Here is a 19,808-nt window from a genome sequence, read left to right on the forward strand (position 1 = left end):
AACATTACAACTCTGTTTGATTCCAAAGCTCTGTTTGATTCCAAGAGACGTTACACTTAACTTCTAACAGGGCCTCTCTTCTAAAAATCTTATTATATTTGTTAATTATGTTCATTTATTGTGCAAAACAAAGTTGTGTTTATGAAGAATGTGACAGAGAAATAATGTCTCACTCCACTTATTGGAGACCACACTTATTAGTAACATTTGGTTGTATTTTAATTGTCTTTTTTCTCTTTTTCCATTTACATAAATTGTATGTTCTGAAGTTACTGATAACAGAAAAGTAAATGTGAGGGCCAAGATGATGATTGTGAAATTTCCCCATATTCTAGGGATTATAGTTTTATCTAAAGAAGGTAATTTATTCTGATTTTTTAATGGGTGGATTTAAAGGCTTGTGCCTAGTGAAAAGAGCATCTCCTACATTTGTTTGAGTGGCGCCTGCGATCTTTTCTCTGCTCTCAGGACTGCTGGGGCATGCCTTGGCTGCCTGTCTGACGTCTGTTTCTGATAAGTGAGTTTTAGTCTCTAACAGCTCTTGGGAATTTTGTTGGCAGAGACCTGGTGAGATCATTCTGCTTTCCGCTGAGCTTCCTTTCTCTGTTTTTTCGGACTGTTCTGATGAACGTGACCCTGGAGCGTTCAGTACTACCTCTGTTCCTTTAGGAACTGTTGGCCTACTCCCTGGTTTTATCTCTCTGTGTACAAAAGCTCCATGTCTCTGGAAAAGAAAACAAAGTAGACATTAACCAGGAGAACACAGATTGCTGGAAGATGCAGCTGTGAACTGAGTTTGTGGGTTAGCTCAAGTCCTAGTCAGTGACGCAGGCACTTCTCTGCCTCTTCACTGGTGTCACCTTAGTCCCAAACAAGACACCACCATATATGGGTGAACCTTTTAAATTATAAAATAGGGTACATCAGAAAATGAACAGGAAGGAAAAAAGCATAAAATCAAAGAAGCAGCAGCTCATCTCCCATTCTCAACATTTTTATCATTTGGACTGTATAAGACTATTTACATCAAATTTCATTTCTTGCTCTAAAGATTGCTATGGATACAACAAAAACTATAGTTCACAGACCTAAGAATTTATGATTGCATCCCAAATGCCTATTAATGCTAATGAACAGATAAGTAATAATGAAATATGAAAGCAAACATCTATAGTTGGAAAACAATCCAATAATTGACAATGACATTTCTATTTGGCTTTATAAACCTTATATGCATCTCCCTGCCACACACATGTATTAAGCATATCAAAACATTTGTCAAACTGCTTTGATATTATTATTATTATTACTAGAAATGGGCCTTGCTATGTTGCCCAGGCTGGCCTCAAACTCAAGTGATCCTCCTACCTCAGCTTCCAGAGTAGCTGGGACTACAGGCATCAAGTCACTGTACCCAGCATGCCTTGATTTTTTTTTTATACAAATTATTTCAATAATTTAAGGAGACCAAATTCCAAAGACTGACTCAAATGTTTGTATTGATTGATTGAGATGAGGTTTCATTGTGTCACCCAGGCTGGAATGCAGTGGTACAATTATGGCTCAGTGCAGCCTTGAACTCCTGGACTCAAGCAATCCTCCCACCTCACCCACCTGAGTAGCTGGGACTACAGGTGGCACCACCATACCAGGATAGTATTATTCCTCACATTTTCCTATGATATGTGGCTAAGATTCTAGCCTATTAATAACTATAGGAGTTTGTTTAAATAGACATTTAGAAAGATAAATATGACTTGAAAAGGCTTAAAGTTCTATAAATCTACTCTGTCTTAAAGTATTAAATAAATCTAAATACTGTCTCACCTTTCCCCGGAGAGGCTCATTCGGAGTTTTCCTGGCGTCATATTGATGTATAAAAGAGATATATTCTATAAAATTGTTTTGAAGTTCTGCTGATGCACCAGGAGAGGCAAGTGGAACTAAAAAAAAGATTTTGTGAAGTCAGGACAAAAAATTAGATTTGTTTATGGAAATATAATCAGTATTAATAATATTCATGCTTTATAAAATATGGTAACAAAACTAGATTCTTTAAGTATGCAAGATTATTTATACACATCTAAATAATAAATAGAATGGATTCACCATTCTTTCTTCATGAAAGTAACCAAATCAAAATAATCAAATTAGCCCCACATGTGGAATTATTAGTAATTTTTAAAACTAAAATTAATATTAATATAATAATATGGTCAGGCATGGTGGCTCATTCCTGTAATCCCAGTATGCCTTGGGAGGCCAAGACAGGAGGATTGCTTGAGCCAAGGAGTTTGAGGACTAGCCTGGGGAACATGGTGAAACCCCATCTCTACAAAAAATTAGCCAGGCATGGTGGCATGTGCCTATAATCCCAGCTATTCAGAAGGCCAAGGTGGGAGGATCACTTGAGCCCAAAAGTTCAAGGCTGCAGTGAGCCATGACTGCACCACTGTTCTTCAGCCTGGGTGAAAGAGAGATCTTGTCTCATTAAGAAAAAAAAAACAAAAACTGCTAGATATGCTTTTTACACAGATACCAATACGTTTTAGGGAAAGCACAACTATATTTTGTTAACTTTTCACTACTAGAAAGAGTATGAAAAATTCTCTGTTGAATCTATAGTTTGGCCAGTGGCTATGGCCATGGACTAGAAATTGTATGCTGAAGCTAGCACTAATGGGGTCCATTGGAAGACTCTAGGGCTGCTGCAGTTGTAGTTGAACACATAATTCTTTTTCGTTTCACCCAATAACAGGGGTTCTGAAAAATTTGCAAGAGTATGAAATCCTTTAAAAATCGCTTTTAAATAATCTTTCAGTCTGGTTGATGAGTATATGAGTTCATTATATTGGTCTCTGCTCCACGTATGTTTAACATGTTAAATAATTTTTAAGACTCAGTTTTACTTTCAGCAGAGAAGGTTATTTAAAGAATCGGAGCAACTTTCAGTACTGTTGCTGGCAATAAAAAGAGTTTAGTGAAGTAAAATTCTATCAAGGACAGAAATTTCTCCCTTAAAAAAATATGTATGTGGCCGGGCGCAGTGGCCCACGCCTGTAATCCCAGCACTTTGGCAGGCCGAGGTGGGCAGATCACAAGGTCAAGAGATCGAGACCATCCTGGCCAACATGGTAAAAATCCGTCTCTACTAAAAATACAAAAAAAAAAAAAAAATTAGCCGGGCGTGGTAGTGAACACCTGTAGTCCCAGCTACGCAGGAGGCTGAGGCTGGAGAATTGCTTGAACCTGGGAGGCGGAGGTTGCAGTGAGCCAAGATCGTGCCACTGCACTCCAGCCTGGTTGACAGAGCAAGACTCTATCTCAAAAAAAAAAAAAAAAAAAAAAGTATGTAAGAGTTTATGTACACCTAATATATCTACAAAATGCTATGTAACAAACTGGTAACAGTGACTGTAGGGAAAGAGAAGTGGGTGACTGGAGGACAGAGGTGGGGAGAAGTGGATTCAATTTTCACTGTATATCTTTTTGTACCATTTGAATTTTGTGCTATATGCATATATTAACTATTAAAAAATTTAATTTTTAAAAATCACACCTTTAAAATTAGAGGAATACATAAGAAAAATGTTAGTAAATTTACATTTATTAAGCATTCACGAATTCACTTTGATATTCAGACATTGTTATAAGCTAACTTTATTAGCAAGAATGATGAGTATTCAAATACTTATACATGATACAAAATGGCAATCTTTTCCCAGTTAGCAGTATAAAAAAAGTTAACTGTTAACATTTTCTTGATTTCTAATTGCAATCAACTGCTCAAAACTCATTTTCTACTAAATCATTACCTTTCTTTTAGGACTTGCTACAACACAGAAAAAGGCAGTGCAAAGATTTAATAAGCATGACACAGAGAAAATTCTATGCATAACTTATTTTCCACCAAGTGGGAAAAGATGACCATTTTTTTTTTTTTGATGAATATCATGGTCCAACTCACAGAACATTAGTATGTTCGGACACAGTTTCATAACTTCGTGGATAGACAGAATGAAGCAGCTCTAAATTTAGGCATTAATTAAGTGGTGGTAATGAAATATCCAAAGCATGCATTTGGGAATAAGACATGTTTTCGAATTCTGGCTTTACCACATTTCTTAGTTGTGACTTTGAAAAAAATCACTGAACTTCATTGAAATTTTCTATTTCCTCCTCTCTAAAATGAAGAAAATAATAATTTGCTTTTGGCATTGTGAAAATTAAGGGCAGCGTTTGTGAAGTCTCTAGGATGCTATGGTCAAATTATGGAGTCTTCAAAGTTAGCAAAGGGCCAGCTCTTTTGTATCCTGACAAAAGGAGAAACCATGGAAGGGAGAAGGAAGCAGGAACCAGAGCGATCAAAAAAAACTGTGAGAAACCCAAACGCTTTAGTGAGCTGGTATGAAGGGTTAGTTGCAGTTTGGGCTGGAGGGTAGGAAGGTCAGATGTAGCCAAGAGAGAATAGGTTGGGGGAGAGCTTTTAAAATCTGCTCTTGACTTTCCCTCACATTGCCTTGGGAAGATCATGCTTGCCCAGGGCCACAGAAACTGGCAGCAACTGCCTAGTCATTTGTTGTCAACACAGTCATATCAGAAGAGCACAGAAGTCCCTCCAGCATAAGGAGCTGATGAAAACGGGTACATGTTGCCCCCTTGGGCATTTCTTCCTCCAACATTCCCCCAGCAACCATCAATGCTGGTGAATTAAAAACATCAAGATACTGCCCTCTCTCAGTGATGCCTTTTTTAAAAAACAATTTAAGGCTGGTAGGGTGGATTCCTGACTAGAGGACCAGCCTAGTAGAGTGACAGTAATTAACAATGGTCAAAATAGGGTTTCTGGTACCGGAAGCTCTCCAGCCTGAGCCTCATTTTCTTTCCTTAAATTTTGTGGCAGGCACACAAACCAGACCCTGGTCTTCAGCCTTTGCCTGCAGAGGGCTACTGATTCCCCTAGGGGAACATGATCTACCATAAATTTGACTATAAAAGACAGAAAATTTTAAAACATATACTGTGTGAAGCAGAATTATCAGAACCAATATACTAAGAATTTAAAATAAGCATAACAAATATCCTCAAAGATACAGAAGAAGGTATTGTTAATATGAACAAGAACAGGTCATAAAAAGGAATAATATAAAATATTAGAAATAAAAAATATAACAGTTGAAACAAGAAAATAGATGGTCTAAACAACAAGAATCATGAACTAGAAAATCAGACTGAGAAGCTGTCCCAGAAGGCAGCAGGAAAGGATAAAGAAATATATTAAAGAAAAGTTCAGAGGCATGGAAGGTGGAAGTATCAACACCAGAACTTCTTAAGAAGAAGTAGAGGGAAGGGAAGGAAATATTTGAGAAAATGATAATGATATATATCGAAGAATTAAAGATCAAACACCTCAGAGTGAAAGAGCTCACAAAATATCAAACAGGTAGCAGGGGCCGGAGAAAGATGAGGCAATGAGGCACAAAGGATGCAAAACTTTAAGGAGGCGCTTGCATGACCCTGGGAGCGAGTGCCTCCTTAAATTTTACACCCTAGCTGGGCTTCTCACTCTCCTCTCAATCCTGCAGTGTACAGATAAAGGAAAAACTTGCATCTAAGACATTTAATAGAGAAATTTAAGATCATCTGGGATAAAGAAAAATTATAAATGCTTTCAAAGGGTAAATTATGAAGGAGTAACAACAGGTTAATATCAAATTTCTCAATAGCAACATTGGACACAAGATAATTAATTTTTTTTAATATTAAAAGGAAAAGCACTTTAAGCCTAGAGTTTTTATATCCAACCAAATTTTCATTTAACTGTGAAGCCAAAATTTAAAAAATACAGGGAGGAAAGGAAGGCCTCAGATGATTTCCCCAAAAAACAGACCTACTTTGAAAAACTAGAGGAAGAACTCAAGTAAGACTAGAAATAAATCAAAGAGGATGTCTGAGATATAAGGAAGAAAATAACAAAAATTTTTGTTTCCTGAAAAAGATAAGGATTAAAGAACAGAAAATTCTAAGTATTATACCCAGAAAAACTCGGAACTAAAATTCTATTGTTTAACATATTAATGGAGACCCTGGTGAATACTATAAAAATGAAAAAAGTAGTATAATGATTACAAAGGGGGGAAAAAAAGTAATTGTAGGTGATATAATTACCTGAATAAAAAACCACAAGAGTCCATCAATTATGAGAATAAGAGTATGGCAAAGTAAACAGACATTGGATAAATATATAAAAATAAAAAATCAAGAGCACTTCTTTACAATAGTGATAACTATTGTATTATCCATTAACATATTAATGGAGATCCTGGTGAATACTATAAAAAAGAAAAAGTAGTGTAATGATTACAAAGGGGGAAAAAAAGTAATTGTAGGTGATATAATTACCTGAGTAGAAAACCCACAAGAGTCCATCAATTATGAGAATAAGAGTATGGCAAAGTAAATAGACATTGGATAAATGTATAAAAATAAAAAATCAAGAGCATTTCTCTACAATAGTGTAACTATTATATATAGTAATAGAAGATATAATAATAACATACATTCTTAGTAGAAACAAACTATATAGTTGAAGTTTCTAGAAATTAAAAAAGCATTCACAAGATCTCTGTAGAGAAAAATTTTTAATTCTGTTAAAGACCTAAAAGTAGAACTGAATAGACATTCTATGCTCTTGAATAGGATGATAGTATTTTTAGTGGTGACTTTTTCCTAAATTAATATATAATGTCACCACAACCCAATAAAAATTCTAGCTGGATATTTTGAGGAATGTCATACATTTCAATGTTTAAATAGAAAAATAAATCCCATAAATAGATCAGCTCTGAAAGGGTAAATAATTGAGACTTTCCGTATCAGATATTAATACCAGATAAAAATCCATATAATTAAAATATTTTGGTACTGATCCAAGAACTGAAAATTAAGTAACATAACAGAGAGCTTGCACATAAACTCATTTATATATGGAAACTTAACATAAAATTAAGGAGGTCCTATAAGTAAATGGGAAAAGTGCAGATTATTTTATAAATGGTATTCAGAAAAGTGGTTGACTCCATGCTGGAAAATGGAATTGATTCCCTATTTAATAGTGCACACATGGTGGACTCTAAGATTAAAGACCTAATTATGGAAGGTAAAAGTATAAAATCAAGGGAAGAAAATGTAGGAGAAAACGTTTGTTACGCAAGGGTAGGAAAATCCTTCTTAAAATAGCCAGTACACAACCCATAAGGTAAAAACTTGATTATATTAAAAAACATAGGATAACTGCTCGACGAAAAGACACCATGGGCAAAGCTAATAGAGATGGCAGATTGGAAGGAGATATTTGTAACATGGAAACTAATGGGACAGAACATCAGTGCTAATTTCAGAGTAAGGACCTTTAAAAAAGCTGCTCCTCCACAAAAGCAATGAATACACTGGCAAAAGTCATCAAAATCAACTTTTTTAGAACTCTGGAAATTAACCAAAGGCATGCAATAATCTAAGGAGCATTTATTCAAGAAAAATGGCTTAATCTTTATAACAAAAGCAAGTTTGATGATATTCTAACTCATGCAGTTTCCATCCCCCATCTCCCCTCTGCAGAAGCCTTGAAAACCAAGAGCCCTGCAATTATGATGAAAACCAGAAGTCTATCAGTTACTGGAAGAAGCAGGAGGGGTTTGGAGTATCTCACAAATACCAACTCAGAGAACTGTCATTATTTAACCTGGCTGGCAGGGTTCATCTTTATAGACATGACTCAGAACCCTCAAAGTGAATTATGCACCCCCGCCACCCTGCCCCTGCCTCACCCCATGACCAGGTGTTCATCCAAAACAATCAGGGACAATTGTTTAACATTACAGCTGCCTAAGGTGACGGTGACAGTGACAGTTGGGGCAAATAAGCTGCCCCAGACTGGAGATGTATATGCTATGCTTTCTACTGGGTTAAAATCATATGACAGCAATTTCCACACCTGAAAAATCCTCAGACAACAGAGTTTACATCTACCTACTGCAAGGAGATCTATGTATGATGAATTTAAGTTATACTGATGTTTTAGTAAATGAACTGCATAAAGCAAAATCTGTCATCAATAAAAGCCCTCTGGAGGGAGCAGGACTGGGGAGATTTTTTTGGTCAAAGGATTCAAAATTTTGGTTAGAGAAGAACAATAAGTTTAAAAGATATGATGTACAGGTGGTACTCTCTATCCATAGGTTCTGTATCCACATACTCAACCAACTATGGATTGAAACTTTACAGGAAAAATAAACAACAAAAATAATACAAATAAAAAACACAATAACAAATATTTGCATGGCATTTACATTGTATTTAGTATTCTAAGTAATCTAGAGATGATTCAAAGTATATGGGAAGATGTGCATAGGTTATATGCAAATACTACACTACTCTACATAAGGAACTTGAGCATCTGTGGATTTTGGTATCCATAGGGGTCCTGAAACCAGTCCCCTGGATACTGAGGGATGACTGTACAACATGTTAACTATAGTTAATGTATTGTACTCTTGAAAACTGCTAAAATAATAGATTTTAAGTGTTCTCACCACAAAAATAATGTATGTGAGGAAACAAACATCTTAATTAGCCATTTCACAATGTATACATATTTCAAAACATCATGTTGTAATGACGTTTTGTATAGATACATGCAATTTTTGTTTGTCAGTTAACACTGTCTGTAATAATCACAGTGATACCTAGCCATGGATCAGATTAAATACAAATAGCATATCAGACATTTTTTCTTATAGGGTAACAAGTAAAGACTGGTTATAGAGTAGCTTCCTTTCAAAACAAATATAAAACAAATATAATGCTTTATTAATACTCAAAACCAATATTCTGGGATTTACACACTACTAAGGTAAATGGTTGGTAAACCTTTTTAATTCTGGGAAGGTCTGGGATCAAATATACAGAAGAGAAAGCAAAGAAAATTAAATCTATAATTTGTTATTTAGTACACTATGTCAAAAAAATTTTGATCAAATACTAGTGTTGTGCTGTCAATTTCAGGGAAATCTGATTAAGTTAATAAACAGTATTAAAATATTTAATATATCTGAATTTATTAGATTTACAAGATTTTGCAAGATTTATTAGGTTTTTTTTTCTTCTCCTTGTGAAACAGGGCTACCCCATAGGTAGTAAGCCCACAGTAGCCACAAGGTTTATTAGGTTTTATAAGATTTATTAGATTTTATTGAATTTATAGAAATTATTTAAGTATTTGGAAATGTTTTGTCATAGCTTTAAGTTTTCCTTGTGAAGATGTTTAAGGTATTTGAGAAGAAAACAGAATATAATAACTATTATTTTTTAATGTTTTAAGTTCAGGAGTACATGTGCAAATTTGTTATATATAGGTAAGCTTGTCTCATGGGGGTTTGTTGTACAGATTATTCGTCACCCAGGTGTTAAACCTAGTACCTATTAGTTATTTTTTCTGATTCTCTCCCTCCTCCCACCCTCCACCATCCAATAGGCCCTAGTGTCTGTCGTTCCATTCTATGTGTCCATGTGTTTTCATCATTTAGCTCCCACTTATAAGAACAAGTGGTATTTGGTTTTTTGTTCCTGCATTAGTTTGCTAAGAATAATGGCCTTCAGCTCCATCCACGTTCCTGCAAAGGACTAGATCTCCTTCCTTTATATGGCTGCATAGTATTCCATGGTGTACATGTGCCACATTTTATTTATGCAGTCTACAGTTGATGGGCATTTAGGTTGATTCCATGTCTTTGCTATTCTGAGCAGTGCTGCAATGAACACATATGCATGCATGTGTCTTTATATTCCTTTGGGTATATACCCAATAATGGATTGCTGCTTGAATGGTACTTCTGGAAAACAGAACATGATTAAATCAACAAACTTGCAATTTAAAATGCTAACAGAAATTAATTGACTATGTTTCGTAAATGAGTCATTGTTAAGATATATTTCATTTGTTCAACTTGAGTTAAATGTCAAACAAGTGAAAGATGCTATTCTTATTTTATACAATACTTAAAGACTTAAGGAAACAATACTTAAAAGACTTAAGGAAACATTTTTAAAATTTATAATGTTCAAACTGGAATATTTAAATCATAAGTAACTATGAATACCTTTTTATATAGAAAGGCTCTCTTTGAAATTAAAAATCTTACACTGAAACAGATGACCCTCAAAGAATTTGAACTGCCTGCAGACTTGACATAACAATAAAATCCAGGAGACAATGGAACAATATCTTCAAAGTGTAAAGGGTAATTAATTGTGAACCCAGAATTCTACATTTAGCTATGCTTTCATTCATTAAAGAGTGTGGGTAACTTAAAGACATTTTCAGACAATGAAAGGTGAAGAGTTGGCTACTCCTAAACTCTCATTTAAATAACTGTTTAAGGGTATTGTGGTAGGCTGTTAAGTTGCTGGCCCCAGTGAATCAGGCCTTCCAGTATTCAAATCCTTGTATAGTCCCCTCCCCATAAATGTGGGCTGGTCTTATGATTAGCTTTAACGAATAGGATATGACAGAGGTAACACTATGCCAATACTAGCCATAAACTTTAAGAAAGCCTTACAGCTTCTGCTTTTGCATTCTTGGGAGTAAGAAGTCCAGCTACCCTGCTGGAGAAACCACGTGGAGTGACCACATGGAGAAGGAGAGGCCCAGCCATTCCTGCATCCCAGCTGAGTCCAGTCCTCAGTCCATCTGCCAAGTGAATGCAGCCACACAAGTGACCATTACCAAGACCAGACCAAGAACTACCCAGCTGAACTCAGCCAAGATTGCAGAACATTAAGCTAGTAACATGATTGTTGTTTTAAGCAATTAAATTTGAGGTGGCTTGTTACGCAAATAACTAAAACCAATATTTCAGAAGGAAGTCAGTTAAATCAATTAAAATGAATCTTTTAAATAGTAATCTAAAACCTCTCACAATCTCACAAATAATAACTTTAAAAGTAATTCTTTGGCTGGGCACAGTGGCTCACGCCTGTAATCCCAGCACTTTGGGAGGCCGAGATAGGTGGATCACCTGAGGTCAGGAGTTCAAGAGCAGCCTGGCCAACTTGGTGAAACCCCGTCTCTACTAAAAAATATTTTTAAAAAATTAGCTGGGCATGGTGGTGGGTGCCTGTAATCCCAGCTACTTGGGGGGCTGAGGCAGGAGAATCACTTGAACCTGGGAGGCAGAGGTTGCAGTGAGCCGACATCACGCCACTTGCTCTCCAGCCTGGGCTACAGAGAGAGACTCTGTCTCAAAAAAATTTTTTTTCTTCATGGAAATAAATGGGGGAGAAAGTAATCTGAGTTATAGAGGGAAATTCCTTATTCAGACATTACACCTATTAAAATTAGACATAACGACTATGTTCATTTATAAAAGCATATGAAGGCCGGACGCGGTGGCTCAAGCCTGTAATCCTAGCACTTTGGGAGGCCGAGACGGGCAGATCACAAGGTCAGGAGATCCAGACCATCCTGGCTAACATGGTGAAACCCCGTCTCTACTAAAAATACAAAAAAACTAGCCGGGCGAGGTGGCGGGCGCCTGTAGTCCCAGCTACTCGGGAGGCTGAGGCAGGAGAATGGCGTAAACCCGGGAGGTGGAGCTTGCAGTGAGCTGAGATCCGGCCACTGCACTCCAGCCTGGGCGACAGAGCGAGACTCCGTCTCAAAAAAAAAAAAAAAATAAATAAATAAATAAATAAATAAATAAATAAAAGCATATGAGACTTTTACAGAAGCCCACAATAGTGAGGAATATCTAAACATGAAAACATCAGAGAAGATATTCAGATGCTTAGTGGTTACTCTACTTAAGAATTCAAATTGTAGCCAAAGTAATTACTTGAAAGAAGCCTTGTTAGATGAGAACTGCAAAAAATAAGGCAAAGTCCATGAAGAATGTTTGAAATCCACTCTCTGTTTCTTGGAAACTTGATCTAATTAAAATTAGAATTTTCTAAACAAGTTGCTATCTAACCATTTATATTTTATCAACAAAGCCAGGATTTATTCAAACATACAATTTGCTTCTTATATTGGTGAGAACTTAACAGTTTTACTTTGAGAAATGTTCTTTTCTTAACTCTTTGTGTCTGCTTAAAGATCATTCATCAGTAATATTTTCCTCTTAAATCCCACTCTTCTCAGTATTCTGATCTTATATAAAAAGACTATTAATATAAAAATAATAGTATAGATTTTCAAAATACAGTAAAAAGAAAAAACCAGCATAACTGTAGCAAAAAAATCGTTATGTTACATTTTGGTGCAAAAGAAGCAACACAAACTAAAACCTATTTTAGAAAATGAATTTTACCACTATATGTGAATTTGCAATTCCAAAGAACATTGAAATATCAAGTTGTTGATAATCAGCAAGGTTTTATTTATGTACGAAATACCCCATTCACAAATTAGATTAGGCTTTCCAATTTATAAAGTTTTATTATATAAAACCAAATGTGAACACTTACTCTTACAGGCGCTCAAATATGATGGAGCATAGCCATTTGTTAACTGACTGTGGATGGCAGCCAGGAAATTGTGTGTGGTAGAAGACATAAAGGGCGCTTTGAATTATCGGCACAAGATAACATTGCTGAAATGCCAAAGTCCAGGCGTAATTAAGTGGGCTGATGGAACAGAATGACTATGAGATGACTTTTAATTGGTATTAGTGCATGTTTATATGCACATTTTTCTATGTTCATATGCTTATAGTTAAAAATCTGGCACATATAGATTATTTTTAAATGTCACATTAAAACATTTTCTTTTTTAAAAATCATTTTCATCTAATATCCAAATACCTAAAATATGAATAAATTGCAGGCCTATATTATGTAGTATACGTTACTTTACATTATGACTTTATTGAAGAATGTATAATTATCATTTAGCTAATATTTATTGAATCTGGGCATTGTTCTAGACGCTAGGATACAATAATTAACTTGGCAATGAGAAATGCCCACAAAAGAACAGAGAGAGAAAAAGAAATACCAATAAAAGAACAGAGAGAGAACCATGCCAGATTCTCAAGCTAAATTTCAACTCAACGCACAACGTAGTACAATGCAATTATTGATAATAGAAGCAGTTACCATTTATTGTCTACTATGTAGCAAACACTGTGTTAGGCACTTTACATTGTTGTTTCTCACAACAATCCTGCAAAGTAGGAATTATTCTCACTTCATAAATTGAGCAAAACAGGATGATTAAATTTAATGGGTTCAGGTTCACACAGTACTAAGTTTAATACTGAACCAATATTATAAAAGGAGTGTTGATAGAAATCAAGTTGCCGTGATTTCCAGTTAAACATGGCAAATTCAACAAGCATTTCCCCCATTCCTTCCCCAAGCCCCAGTACAATCACACTACAGAAATTTAAGAGGGCTTACATTCGTAAGGAAAAAACTAAATGGGAGTGAAGATGTTAACAAATTTGGAAGCTGGAAAACAGATGGATAAGTAGCAATAGACTCAAGTAAACTACAGAAAACTGGAAGTTAAGTGCTATGGGGAAGAGGGTGGGGTAAAAATTAAGCCAATTCATGCCACAGCATTCTAGGAGTGCCCCGGAATCGGGAGGCCTCAGATGCCTCTGAGGCAGGGAGCGTGGAACAGGGGGACAAGGTGATGTTGCAGAGGACTGCTTTTAAGGGACTCCTGGATCTTCTGTCCTCCATCCTAGGCAGAGATTTGGAGGATTTCTCTCTGGGCAAATTAAGTAGATCTACAGACCCTGATTTTGGGGGATCCCTTATGAAATGACTGAGCCCTGCCTTATGAACCCAGAACAAAGCCCATCTCTCCAGTATCATCTTTCACCACTCTTCTACATCCCTTCAATTTGAGTAGGAAAGTACCATAACTGCTCCTTATATGCAAAGGACTGGTTGGCTACCAAAGAAAGTTAAAGCAAAAAATCATATGCCGGCCGGGTGCGGTGGCTCAAGCCTGTAATCCCAGCACTTTGGGAGGCCGAGACGGGTGGATCACGAGGTCAGGAGATCGAGACCATCCTGGCTAACACGGTGAAACCCCGTCTCTACTAAAAAAAAAAAAAATCATATGCCATATGTAGATACATATTTTAACCAGTTCATCAAATTTTTATTGGCATGCCAAGCCATTGTCTTTGAGGAAGTGTCCACTGATTGGAATTCCACTTTGTGTTTCTTGTGCAAACCATGCTTCTAATGCATCACTTCCAGTTTCTATTTCTTTGACATAGAATGAAACGTAAAGACACATTTCAAGCAAAATGAATGCAGAATCCTTCAAGATTTAAAAAATTCAGTCCAACTCCTCTTTGTTATTTTGCCTATACCTAATTAGCATTTTTAAAAGTTAGCAATTGACCTTTTATCAAGTCTGCACATTCAACTTTGAATGTTTTATAGAAACAACTGTTTTCTTACTCAGATTTTAATTCACAAGAATATGTAATTAGAATATGGAAATATAGTAACAAGTACATAGACATAAATCTGGTTTGGAAACAAGCTTGACTTTCAGAGAGTGTCTCTACCTCCTTGGTCTGAGTTATATTCTGTGCCTCTAAATCCTCACATGAGCAATAGAAGATAATGCAGGTAAATTTGACAGATCAAAAAGGGCCGTGTAGGCCATACCGAGGAATTTGAAATTTATTCTGTGAACAGAAGTAACTGGAGAATCTAAAGGAGGAGAATATCATTTTTTTTTTTTAAAGATCCTTTGACAATGCTGCAGAAAACAAAGAGGAGGAAGAAAGCAAGCAGGGTAATAGCGGCTATACTGCATTGCTTACAGTGAAGATGGAAAGGAGTAGATTTGGGGTCTGTTTTGGAGAGAGAGGTGTCACGATTTGCTGATGGATTGAATGTAGGGGCAGGGAGCAAAAGGAGAGAGTTTTAGAATGCCTTCTAGCTTATCAAAACGTGAGCACCTGGTGGGAGAGTGGAGGTGGCATTCACTGAGATGGAGAAGACTCGTGGGGGTAAGTTTGGATGGGAGACATGAAGCATTCTATTCCAGCCATATCAAGTTTGAGAAGGTGACTAGCTATCCAAGAGGAGATGTTAAGTAGGTGTTTGGATATCTGAACTTGAAGCTCAGTAAAGAAGCCAGGGTTAGAGAAATTTGGTTTTTAGACTGGTTCCTTTGACCTTTCACCTTAAACATCTATTCCTTGTTTCACCCCCACTGGATAGTATCTCTTGATTACCTATATCACAAATAATGATGTTAGCACCCTTCTTCTCTTCTACTTCTCATCTTCTATCGTTGTGCACTGACTTTTCTTATTAAAGATGCTAAGATACATTCTGTTCTGTAACCATATTTAAACTTGTGTCTATAGATTGAGCCTAAAAGTTGAAAACTACTAAACAGCATGCATAGTATTACATAATTACATATATCTTGTTCATTTAAGGGTCAAAGGTTGTGCCAGGACCTCATGTCGTGCCAGGACTTCATGTCCTTCTCAGTGGGTGTAATGCCCAGTGCCACTTGAAAAAAAATGGTTTAGTATCCATGCCAAATAAATTCCCTTTTCTAGGTCAAAAAGTATTTCCCCTGAGAACTTTGAAGATATTAACTCCATTGTACTCTTGCATCAGTGCTGCCTGATTCCATGTTGATACTTACTTCTTAGATGGTGGCTTATTTTTCTGTCCCTTTATGGAAACTTTTAGAATCTTCTGTTGCAATTTTGTAATGATATGCATCTTTTACCCCTTCATACTTAGAAGCACTCGGTAGACCCTTTTAATGCATTTTATGTAGGGAAACTTTCTTACTATTTTAGAGGTTGTGTAGAGTACTGTACAGTACTGGTTAAAAGTATATGTACTGGAGTCAGGTTAGCTGGGTGTAAGTGCCAATTACTCACTGTGTAGCCTTGGGCACGTTATTTCAACTCCATGCTTGCTTCCAAAGGAGTTCAGAACATGCCACTCTAAAATGCCACTCTGGCATATTGACTGTATTGAGTTAACGGCACTTGAAAAACAGCAGATGCAAGAAAAACAGTCTGACCTTCCTTCTCTTTCCCAAAAGCAGGAGATAAAATTCCTGTGTAAAAGATATCTTCCTACACCAGAAGGAAAGCATCATTCTCATCATCAAGCACAGGAATTTGAGGTGAGGGGAAATCTAGACAAATAAACCTGTTCAACTCACGCTTATCTTCCTAGTCACTTCTCTACCCAATTACCCTAGCCCAAAGTCCTTTGCCTTGTCCCATTTTTATAATTTTCTACTCTTTGTCCAATTTAGTATATGTGTTGTTTCTGTGTCTTTGGGTCTTCATTTCCTTACGAAGGCTCCCCTGCTATGTAAAACTTGTATTAAATAAATTTGTATGCTTTTCTCCTGTTGATCTTTGTGTCAATTTAATTCTCAAGCCCAGCCAAAAACACTAAGAGGGTAGAGGTAAAACTTTGCCTCCCTACACTTTCTTATCTGAAAAATAAGAATATTAACAGTATTACTACACTATTATGTTGCATAGAGTTCATGTGGGAATTAAATGAGTTACTATTCAGAAAGCTCCATAAAGTGCCTGGCAAATAGTATGTGCTCAAGAAATGTTATGTTTTGCTAATTATCTACCTTCATTTTTACTCCTCTATCTTCTGGAGCTCCAGAAAAGTTGGATTTCCCAAACAGATCCTCTGTTTTGCTTTCCTTCTCATTTTCGAAGACTCTGTTTTGTTGTTTCATGCTCTGTGATATTTCCCTGCCTTTATCCTCCAAATCTTTTTTTTTAATTGGCATAATTCTAATCTTTGGTTGTCCATTCATAAGAAGGGGATGGGGGATCAGCTTGATTTACTGAAATAACTGGTGTGGTAGTTGACATCTGGCTAAGATGCTGCGCTCTAGTAGTCTTAATATTGGGATAGGATGGAGTGCTCATGACTGGAGCCTTTATTTAAGGGACAGGCTTTGAAGTAACTCTCTGTCTCCTACTCGCTTTTCATTTTTGCTTTCCACTATGCCTGCTGGCTCGGCATGTAGCTCAGTCAGGGCTTTGGCCAGGCAGATTGTCTCTTCTTTGCGCATCTCCTTCTAGCTATTGCTTCTTTATTCTCTTTTATCTGTCAGTAGGCTTCTAGTCTTTTCTACATTCCAGGAAGTTCTTCCTTCTATTATCTTCACCCTTAGGAGTTTATTGCTTTGTTACTATTTATAGTAATAGGGTCTTGGAAGGCAGGGAACTTAGGTATGTGTGCTCAGTCTACTATCCTGAACCAGAAGTGGAAACTTTATTATATTTCTAAATGACAGGTCACTGTTACAGATTATCTAATAGCCCCCTTCATCAACTACCTTCTTTGAAGTGACAATAGTTATAACTATTAAAATGTGGTGGCAACAACCAGCAGAATGCTACTAAGTTTCTGACTTTGAGGCTGATGTTATTAATGATCAGTACAATTTTCATTCTGTCACATTAACTATTTGGAGACGGAACTGTCCACTAGGAAGAAATAACAAACTTCCCAAGGGCTGCACTTGCTGTGTGTATATTTTCAACTTCTGTAAAGAAGTAACTTTTTCAGGAGGTGTCAGGACATCTAATACATCTTAGTTTTGACAGCAATAATTTGAGATAACAAAAAAGGTTTTTGCCACTGCAAAACCTTACCTATTCCACAAGAAGGCTTTTGCATCTTGCTGTGTTTGACTGGCAAAACCAGTGGACATGCTGGTTTTTGGAAGTCACTCCTCTGGGTACTCTTAGAGTCATAAGGTGGTAGGAAGACAGGTTCCAGTGCTTTACCATGTGACCACCAGTCACCCTTCATAGAAAATAATTGGAAACACAATATTGGATACTGTAGGGCATTTTCATTTATTGCTTGATGTCTATGGATATTCAGTAATTCACTTTAACAAGTTAGTGGATATCCTGGTACTAATGTGGAATTCTGAAATCTAGATATCTTTTCACAAAAAAATGTATTTCTTTGAAGGCACTGAAAAATGAGTTGTCACGTATTTTTAGCTAAAATACAGCTGCTAAATTCTTAAGCTACCTTCCATCAACAAATAAAATGGTAAAAGTCAACAAAATAGCTGTATTTGTTTTGTACTACAATTTTGTTATATATGTACACATGTATGTATATATTTAAATATTCTAAAAAATTATGTTCTAAACTTTTCATTATGACAATACAAATAATGTATTATCATCTAAAAATGGTGGTTTTTAGAGTTTTTAGTCCCTAACCTGTACCATGAAATACATTTTATGTCATACAAGAGCGCACAATGCTACACATACATAAAACTGAAACAAAAGTTTCACAAAATACTTATTCTTAATATATGCAGTGTGCTCAGCTATTTTTCTCTTCTATTTTATTGCTTTCCTATTTCATTTCACATTGCTGACTGCAACTCAATGATTTATGGTTCACTAATGACTCAGTTTGATAAACTTTGTTTTAAGGGGAAATCTCTCCAATGTTACTGAATTTTAGTACTAAAACCTAAGTATACAAGAAAGGGAAAACTGAAAGATTCTTCATTAGCCTGTATGACAATTTGATTTCTTGGAAGTTCAGAGAGTACAGAGGGGAACTATTAGTCAACTTAATTCTGACCAAAACTTTAAAACTGGTTGTTAGGTGGTAGTAAGAAAACCCTTGAGAAACCCATGACACTTAGGAGTTCCCGGAATACAATTAAGGTATGAAAGTAACTTTCGGTATAATCAAACACCTACCATGGGCTATAAGGAAGCAAGTCTGCCTTTTAAAAAATCAACTATGATTCCATAGCCAAAGACTTCTAAACTATGATTCAAGGGGGATGAATATGCAATTCTAATAGGTAAAATTCTGACAATACAATTGGGGCTACATTGATGCAAAAAGGGAGATGTTTCTTTAAAAAAAAAAAAAAAAAAAAGCCTGTGTGGCTGCATAGGGAGTCAGCTCTCAAATGAGCTTAGTTTCTAAAAAGACAGGCACGTATAAAAGACATATACAACATTCGATTTAAAAAATAATTAATGGAGTCAGCTTGTCAGAAGATTGTCAAGAAACTTGGAAGAAATTTATAAATTTGTACAGTTGTATAAATTTATAATTTATACAATTGTCAAAGGCAGCAAAAATAAGGTTTTCTAGAAAAATTGTTCATAGCTGAGTGAAATCCTACAGCCCCCAAAAAGGTTATCTTTTGTGTTCCAGCTAACCATTTGGAGAGAAGAATCTTGTTCAGGAAAGCCAGAACTACTCAACTTGAGGTTGTTAAGGAAAATTATGGTTAACTTGTAAAAGATGGGATGAACATGTACCAAAGAACTAAGCCCTGAAGAGCTGATGAGAGAGTTGGACTTCACTTTGTCAGTTTATAAGAGTGCCAGTTTTTTGGCCAATGACAAATTGTAAGCAGGAGTAATGGAATAACTGGTAATTGTAACTAGGGGAATTTCTGCAGAGATCACAGAAATTTAGGAACTAGTGCATTTTGGAGAATAGATTGGCTAATGCTTCATTTTTCAGAATGGGCTAAAAGGTGAATTTTAAAAATCAAGACTACTTGATGTAGATCCTAGGAAAATTCTAGAACAGATTACTAAACAGATGGTGTCTTCTCACTATCTGGCTGAAAATAGTCACATCCTACTGTTGTCAGAGCGCCTGCTTCTGGCAGCTCTTCTCCACTCCACTTCACAGTTATAATAGTGCTTATTATGCCCCAAGGTCTAGGATTTATAGGTCTTGTCTAATGCTCATCACAATTC

General features: G+C 36.1%; 1 protein-coding gene across 3 annotated transcripts in view; it reads right to left on the bottom strand.

Moving 5' to 3' along the window:
- Positions 1-201: 201 nt before the first annotated feature.
- C13H2orf73 (chromosome 13 C2orf73 homolog) overlaps positions 202-19,808 on the bottom strand; it is a 30,496-nt gene continuing 10,889 nt past the window's right edge. For 2 of the 3 annotated variants that reach the window (XM_050753764.1, XM_050753765.1), the window contains 3 exons: positions 17,697-17,850; positions 1,828-1,943; positions 202-724 (listed from right to left, as the gene is read on the bottom strand). In XM_050753764.1, coding sequence (XP_050609721.1) covers positions 365-724; positions 1,828-1,943; positions 17,697-17,850 — 630 coding nt within the window. In that variant the 3' untranslated portion in view covers positions 202-364. The remainder of the gene's footprint in view (positions 725-1,827; positions 1,944-17,696; positions 17,851-19,808) is intronic. The other variant, XR_007718712.1, reaches the window with a different exon arrangement.

Source organism: Macaca thibetana, chromosome 13 (genome assembly GCF_024542745.1).
Source record: "Macaca thibetana thibetana isolate TM-01 chromosome 13, ASM2454274v1, whole genome shotgun sequence".
Lineage (NCBI taxonomy): Eukaryota > Metazoa > Chordata > Mammalia > Primates > Cercopithecidae > Macaca > Macaca thibetana.